At 38.9% G+C, this 8961-nt stretch overlaps 1 protein-coding gene across 2 annotated transcripts in view; it reads right to left on the bottom strand.

Annotated features, from left to right (window-relative positions):
- The window catches only part of opn5 (opsin 5), a 105892-nt gene that overhangs the window by 57829 nt on the left and 39102 nt on the right, over positions 1-8961 (bottom strand). For both annotated transcript variants that reach the window (XM_014017899.1, XM_014017898.1), the window contains one exon: positions 8179-8298. In XM_014017899.1, the coding sequence (XP_013873353.1) occupies positions 8179-8298 (120 nt within the window). The remainder of the gene's footprint in view (positions 1-8178; positions 8299-8961) is intronic.

Below are 8961 nucleotides of genomic sequence, written 5' to 3'. Positions count from 1 at the left end.
GTGTACTGTATTACGTATCACTTTGACAGTGGTGAATATTTATAATGCAGTAATATAATACAATATTAATATGTTAAAATATGTGTTTCTTATTGTTATTGTACTTACAATGTAGAAACCTAGTCTGAAATGTTTAATAGCACTATTAGATGTAATATGTACACGAACAGATTTGTCTCATTATTTGGTAAGAAACTGAACAATTTTGTCTCTTTCTCATCCTTAATGATTGCATAAAACATTTATTAATGATTAAAGTGTTTACAGATGAATTAATAACCTATCTATAAACTCTTTATACAAATCATCTGTAAAGGGAGCCTCATTGTAAAGTGGTACCAAAAAAATCTTGCACAGTAAATTCTCCTCACCAGTTTTTCATACATTTTTATCTACATTGATAAAATATTCTCAAATACACAACATGTGAGAAAATTCAGCCATCATTTGTCAGATGAAAGACTTTTTTGCAGGATTATTCAAATTTTCTTAAGAAGAGAAGAATTCTGTCAGCTTGATTCATTCTGGACTTTACTATTTGACTCATTAGCACAACTAGTGTTTGAACATGGAACTGCATCCACCATCATCACTCCAGGTAAAGAACAGGTGAGTGACAGGACAGGGGCACTTCAGGGGGCCAATCAGATTTTAGTTGGGGCCAGTGCCCCTGTGGCCCCGCCCCTAGAACCGCCCCTGGCTGAAATGCATATTTTACAGTTGTACTCTTGTTTGATAAATATGAATTTTAAAAAATTGAAGCAAACAAAAATGAACACCTATTTTAGTGAGCTGAAGTCAAAAAGCACAAGACACCAAATGACACTGCTGTTTATATGCCTGTGTGGCTTCAACTTCTCATATTTAGCTTTGTGCAACATGTTGTAGTGATGACTTATATTAAAATACTTTCACGGCAGACAGCATCTTTAAACAGACTAAACACACAGGTTTTTGTCTTGACATTCTGTGAACAGATAGTCTACCTCCCATAAAAAAGATAGAAATAAAGAAATTAAAAAGCACTCAAAGCGGCTCTTAGGATCTAAGAGAAATGGCCCACAGTTTACCAGTTGCCCATCCCCGATCTAGTTTCTCACTTGGAGCCATTTTAATTTTATCTTCGTGCTTATGCCAGGAAATCTAAGTCAAAATCACTTTTTAAATCTGTTTAATCTGAGTTTAAATTTGATAAACAAATTAACTCAAAAGAACAAAGCTGTTTTTGTACAAAAAACACTTAAAATCTCAAGTCCATTCTCTTTAACAATAATGTAGAAACAGATTTTTCAGCATTGCTCACCTTCAGGTTGGATTACTGTAACACATTATTTTTGGTATCAGTCAGTCTGTTGTCATGTCTGCAGCTGGTGCAGTATTTTGCTGCTAGATTCCTAACTGTACCAGGAAAAGAGACAGTAGGCACTTTCAAAAAACAGTTCTGCGAAACGGCTTCAAAGGTCACTCCAACTTTATGCTGCCTCCAGCCTTTTATAAACCACAGACAGAGGCAGTCATGTCCCAGATACACATGGGCTTTCAGAAATAGTGCAACCAAAAGAGGCATGGAGCAGAACTTAGCTGCTTTAACATGGATCACAACTCATTGGATGTGTGACAGATGTCTCTCTAAAATCCTTTTTTAACACATGATGAATTACCTTCTTTGGGAATTCACTTTGTGGTTAACCATCATTTTAAGTTAAGTTAAAAGTTGCTTTGTGTCATCATCTATCTTCCCTCTAATAAATCTGTTTTTTGCGATAATCCTGGAACCCAATGGTCACACTAGCCATGTAACTCATCTCATTGCCTTATTTAGCTGCAAAGACTGTTACGGTGAGCGAAGGAATGAACCCAAATCTGGACGGAGGAGAGGAGTTTAAATTAAAAAAATATATTTAACGAAACAAAAGGCTGACAGGGCAGCAAAAACAAAATGAACTCGAAGGCACAGGAAGTGATGGGTCAAGCAACACCGATTCGTCGACGCATGCGTTGAATGAATGAAGCCCCGTGTTGGTGCGCGTATCGCTAAAAAGGTCACGTGACCGATACAGCAACTGTTTCGGACAGACACTGACGCGCCAGATTGTGTAAGCATATGCATCTGTCAAAAGAATCTCTGATCTTTTGCAGTTCATCATCAAGAATTGTGAAGCAACCTCAAGCCAAAATAAAGATTTGCACTTTTTTGATCTCTCTTTCTATTTTTTTTATATTTATATTGTATATTTAGCATAAATATGAAAATGAGTTTTTGGAAATCTGTAAAAGTTGAAAACAATCTGTGTGATTGCTGTATGTGTCCATATACCTGCAAAATGAGGCTAGCAAACCTGTGTTAGGGTTAGGGTTAAATTATGGACAATCCATACAGCTTGACATGTTCACATTATTTATAGATTGTATCTAAAAATATCAAAGATATTTTAAAGGCACAGTGTGTAGGATTTGTTGTTTTCAGTGACATCTAGTGGTTGAGTGGTTGAATCATCCTCCCTTGTCCTCCCCCCACCCCCACCCCCCGCTTCCAAACGCAAAGGAGTTGCTACGGTGTCTCTCAGGTGTCAAAAACCTTTGATAATTCCAACCGCGATGTCTACCAGCAGCTTCAGGGCTAGTGATGTTTCAAGTGGTAAGWTTWTGAGCTTTAATAAGTAAAATTATCCCAGCTACAATGACAGACAACAAATATTACATTTATAGTATTACAACTAAAACCGTTTTTGACGCCACCACCGCAGTTTGTCCTTCACGAGCCTTCGTAGACAAGATGGCGGTGCAAGATGGTGGCTGCCTGTAATGGCAACCCGCGACCATGGAGATATAAACAGCTTTTTATAAGGTAAAAATAATAAAACAAGGTCTTTGTCTGCAATGATTAGACATGTCTTTTATTATTGTCATTAGTGATTATTTCAATTTCGGCTAAAAGAATTGACAAAATCCTACACACTGTGCCTTTAAATGTAAATTAAGGTATGAAATATAATATGAAAACCCAATGGCTTAAATTATATATATATATTATTATATTATTGTATAGGTCATCAAATCAGTGTCAGTTGAGTCTGTCAACTGGGTTGCCTGTAGTGATTTTTAAGGTCCAGCAGGTGTCAGTATTCTGTGACTCAGTATCAACACGTATCAATAGTTTGGTAATGTGTGGAAACGACACCTGATGCCTCATCGACCCATCACTAGGCACAGGGGAACAACAAGGAGACCATAACAGGAGGTAATAACCAAACAATGAACCAGCGAGGGTGTGGAGAACTGAACCAGAATAAATACAAACAGAGGGAATGAGGAGATGAACAACAGCTGATGAAAATACTGATTAGAAACTACTGACAGGTGTGTGTGTGACAGAAGAGGAAATGACAGGTAAAACAACTGAGGGAAAAAGAGGCATAATGACAACGAGGGAACACAAGAGGGAGGTATGACACAACACAATAAAACACACATCCTCACAAAGTCAAAGTTCTTACATGTTTACCGTTTCGGCTCTGTTACAACCTTGCTTCACAGTCCAAGGGTACCCCACGGGCGAGCTCGTTCTAATCCCCCTTACCAACTCCTTCAATTCAGAAATCATGCCAAGGCTGTCAGGATTCCTGGTTATCACCATGCTGTTCTGTTCTCACCATTTTCCACTAACTTTCCACTAACTTCTGTTCCCTGGGGCAGTACTGGTTCCTCTGGCACCTGCGTAGCTCAGCTGCTGATTAACACAACTAAACTGCTCCAGTTCTTTTAAGCTAAGTTGAACCATGGGTCCTTGTGGGACCATTATTTGTCACACAATGATAACTCTGCTCCATCCTCAGTCCATGTGACACTCCAACAAACTCTTACATGTTCTCAGAATCCTCTGTGTGCTCTTGGAACCCCAAGAAACTTCTTGGAATACATATAGTGGTCCACCATTGTTCAAAACCTGTAACTTCTTTCAAAAAAAAAAGGAGAAGCCAGCTCAGCTGCTCCTCTTCACTTTGATCACTCTCTGCTACTTAAACCCTTGTATTATGTTTCGGGTCAATTTGACCCATTTCAATTTTTGTGTTGACCAAAAGGCAGGTTATCCTTACTTTTTTGACATGAAATTTCATGACTTTTCCCCATCTAGGGTCATAAACTGCTGTGTATCTGAACACTTTGATAATTCATGGAGTGTCTGCACAGAGTTTGTTCACAAAGATGATGTTGCGGGTCATTTTGACCCAAACTCAAAATTGCTGGTTAAATTCAAAATAAACATATCCGTTTGAAATACTTTATTTTGATTGCCTTTGAATAGCCATTCAGAACCAGGTGTGTGTGGAGGAGGGACTTTATTTCCCCTGTCCTTGTCACTGTGTCCTTTCTTTGAGAAATGCATCAAAAATGAGCACCAGACGATTTACATTTGAAGAAGCTGTATCGCAGCTTATGAACTTGGATAGTGATGTAGATAAAAATATTTCAGAGATGGAGGATCCTTCAGAGCCAGAGAACAATGCTATTGATGATCCAGGTTATCAGTTTTTCCATGATGAGGAGGATTCAGGGGATGAGTTTGCCGGTGTGACTTCATCAGATGAAAACCAAGAAACACAAAAATTGTCATCCACAGAGGGGACATGGACATCCAAAGATGGTAAAATATAATGGTCAACATCACCACACCAAAGCTGGGGCAGATTGTCATCTTCTAATGTCATCAAAATGACTCTTGATCCGACAAGATTTGCTGTCACAGGAGTTGATGATATTGAATTGGCATTCAGTTCTTCATATCCCAACCCATAGAAGATAATCCTTGACATGATTAATTTGGAGGGGAGGAGTATCTTTCAAGAAAAATGGAAGCCACTGGATCCAACTGACTTGACTTGTCAACAAGAGAAAGACAAACTTGGAGCAATCAGAAATGTCTGGGATAAATGTGTTGAAATCCTACTTTTATTGTATAATCCTGGCCCCCATGTACTGTCGATGAGTGCCTCATTCCATTGAGAAGATGCTGTCCATTCCGAAAGTATATGCCCCAAACAAGATTGCAAAATATGGCACAAAAATTTTGGGCAGTCTGTGATGCAAAATCCAGTTATGTGTGGAACCTGCAAGTATAAACTGGAAGCCACCTGGAGGAGCACCTGAGGAAAATCTGGGTGTGCATGTGGTATTGGAGATGACTGAAGGACTGCAAGGTCACAACATCACAAGTGACAACTTCTTTACATCCTACTGTCTTGAAGATGAACTTCAGTAGAGAAAGCTGTTGGGAACAGTCAGAAAAAATAAGCCAGAACTTCCCAGTGAGGTTCTGAAGATGCAAGGAAGACCTAAACACTCTAAAATAAAGTTTTTTTTTGTTTAATTTCATTTTTGACTGTTTTGAGTGAATTTACACAACACGGGTCAAAATGACCCGTAACATAATAAATGTATTTTTTTCTCAACATAGTACAAGGGTTAAAGAACACATACTGTATAGGGCGGCTGTGGTGTAGTAGTAGAGCAGCCGGTTTGGGACCCAAAAGTCACAGGTTCAATTTCCCGCCATACCCACATGTCTTGGTGCCCTTGAGCAAGACACCCAACCCCCAACTGCTCCCTGGGCTCCCACATAGCTGCCCACTGCTCCACCTGGGTGTCTCGTGTGATGGGTCAAATGCAGAGCACAAATTTTGTCATTGTATGGGAACATGCATTGATGACCACTAAAGTACCTTTAGTTAATTAATTTTCCTGAATTTAGAAATCTTTTATGATCACGCAGGAATCACGCAAATATGTTCATCATCTATTTAACACATGTAAATGAAGGTGTGTCGGGGTGGAATCTCACATGTGCTCAGTTCCCCATTGATTGGGATGTACAAAAGAAATGTTTGTTGATTCTGGCGTATGCACAACTGAATCCAGAAGTATCAAGATGTATTTTCTTGATTTGACGGTATGCCACATTTCAGTAATCCACACAAGTCTTTGTACATGAGGCCCCAGATGTGCTGGTTGCAAATTGGCTCTCTAAGTTCACCTTAATTTGGCTCCTCTGACACTAGAGATGGGTACCTTTAAAATTTGAATCGATTCGGAACCAATATCTGGTACCTGGGAATTGGTATCGGTACTTAACGGTACCAATTTTCAGTACTTTGTGTGTGTGTTTTTTTAATAATCAACTTTTTTTAATTTAACATATTTCTCAATATATAAGATTAACAAATATCAAGACAACATCCAACTCTTTGTATTGTAACATCATTGTGTAACTTATTTCTTTAAAGTGAAAACTCTTGAAAACAACAAGACTGTTTTGTCTTATTTCACACATTAAAATCCAGCTCCACATGTTTCTATTGATGTCATTTCCCCGCTACAAAAACTGTGTGATGGAGGTCCATGGAAGGCAAATAAGTTTAAATCAAATAAACAAAAGAGGAATGAGTTAAAATAAATAAAAGGTGTTCAAGCTACGTTTTGAGCATCCAGAACACGCCCAACACTTGAAGTTGGCTGTTTGTGCTCTTTAGGTCAGACGTGTTCGGACTGTCAGGAAGCACCTCTGTTGTTTTCCTCTGCCGTTCTCTGTTTAATGGTGGAGGAAACAAAGAAAGTGGCGGTACTTTATTTACTTTGAGCAAGCGAACATCGTGTTCACAAGATAACTAATCCATCAGATAATTCAGAGGCGGTCTGTTTGGTGAGTTTTACTCCAGGAGCTGCGAGGCCTTCATGCTATGTTCAGACTGAACTCTGTTACTGAATCAGCACCTGCTGACGTCATTACGCTCTTGCACAATCCTGCATTCAGGACCAGCATGGAAAATCTCCCAATAGGCCAATTAGGCAAATATGGTCGCAATGATGTGTTTAGGTACCGAAACATGGCACCGTTTTATGTTACATGAATAGGTACTCGGTAGTACCGGCGGAATTCGGTCGGTACTTTAAAAAGTATTGAATTCGGTACTATACCTATCTGAGACATCTGTAAAATTTGGTGCAGCCGTGCATCTTTTCATGACCTACAAAAAAGGCTCCTGAATCCTATTGTAAAACCTACAGAAAGTTGGCTATTTTGAAGAAAATGGCTATTTTCACTTGTCACACCAAATGTTTGTGTGTCTAATATTTAGAGAAATATTGACTTAAGATTTGGGCCAAAGTTTTCTCACAACCTAGTGAACAAAATATATCAATGGCTGTTGGTTAATCTTATTGGTGTTGGTGTGAGATTAATTATAATTATTATTTTTGGCCTGCTCATTTTAACATCAAACATGGCTTTGGGGCAACATCATTGGCAAATGTTGAAAACATGTACATACTGTACATGGGCATACAGTCCTGAACATGGCCATGCTAGTGTCTTAAATTCACTATTGTGCCGCCTAGTGACAGCGCAAAAATACCTATTTGTGTTTGGAAGCTGGTGGAATAAAAGGTGTGAATAGGAGATTTTTTTCCAAACTGTGTAAAAGGTTAGACCCTTTGGGTAAAGATATTCAGGATTTGCAGTTGCCAAAGGGCATGGCTGGGACAGGATAGCGAAACTGAATGTGTCCTGTTTGGTGTGTAAGAAAATTTTAGTGTTCGTTAACTGAAATCGTGATGAAACCACATGAATGTTGAACAGATTAACATATGAAGAGAAGGACCATACAACACCAGTGACTGGAGTGAATGGTGATTTAATGCTCTCAAGGCAAGCATGAAACCAATGCTGCTGGAAAACCGGAAGTCCCGGTCATGGTTCTTCGGTGCCTGGTACGCCCACTACAGGCCTACGGCTGAATCGCAGACACTCATACAGTACAGACATCCTGTCCTCATGTTTGATTAACGGTTTTTCTATGTGTTGTGATGATGTTTCAGGCATGTATCTAAACCTATTTTAATCAAGACATAAAAATAGTCAAACAATAGATTATAAGAATCAATACTTAAAAAAGGAAAACTATGAATATGGTGTGGTGTTTTTAAAATCAGTTTCTAAATAACTAATAAATTTCTTCAGGTGCATAACTGGTCTATTTGGCTGTGCCTAACAAAACTGAACTGACAGACTGGTTAAGTTGGACGTATGAACATAGATTTTCCCAGTGTGTGACAGCCCTTTATCACTGCTTTGCAGTTTTAATTTTGTTTTGATCTTTCTGCTCCTTGGCTGGATCACAGTACCTGATATGCCAAAATCAAAAATGGCAAGATTGACAGTCATGAGCTCAGGAGGCTTCAGCTTGGTCTTGCGTTTGACAGTCATAAAAATCACGTAGCCATTTCCGATCGCAGACAGAACACCTGTCAAAGAGAGAGAAAAAGGGTTTTCCAAAAATACAGACTGCACAAAGAGTCAGAAAGGGCAGGGAGAACCATTTATATTTAATAACTACCATATTTATTCATGTATAATACGACCCCGCCCCCTTTTTGAGCTAAAAAAGCATAAAAAACTTAATCCTCAAACTACCGCCAATTTCATATAGACTTCAAGATTTTTCAGCCTTTGCAGTCTTTATACATATCAGTAAAATGATCATTGGACTGTTCATTTTATTTTAACAACATATGTACTAAAAGGTATTTTGACAACAAATATATATCAGCTGTAGCAGCATCATATGAATTCTGGCATTTTACACATAGCTAGGAGGCGCCAACACAAAAGTCAGAGACCACATGAAATTTGGACCATCTTGTGGGGGAAAAGCAGATTACTTCCTACTCGGATACAAACTTTTTCAGGACACCAGTAGACGGCAGCCATTACAGACGAACATGTGTTTGTTGTTGTTCGAGGAGCGGCTCAGTCACACGCTAATGTCATTAGTTCATTATCATTACTAAGATGAAGGACTGCTTTCCCCCTTTTTTCCACATCATGTCACCTGCTTGGATCTGTTATTATCTCGCTCTGAAGCACGAAGGAGTGTCAGAGGTGAGCTCGTTTCAACTGCTTTTTAC

This window comes from Austrofundulus limnaeus, unplaced genomic scaffold (assembly GCF_001266775.1).
Source record: "Austrofundulus limnaeus strain Quisiro unplaced genomic scaffold, Austrofundulus_limnaeus-1.0 Scaffold178, whole genome shotgun sequence".
Classification (NCBI taxonomy): domain Eukaryota; kingdom Metazoa; phylum Chordata; class Actinopteri; order Cyprinodontiformes; family Rivulidae; genus Austrofundulus; species Austrofundulus limnaeus.
The sequence above is the reverse complement of the archived record's forward strand: the minus strand, read 5'-3'. Positions and strand labels throughout refer to the sequence as shown.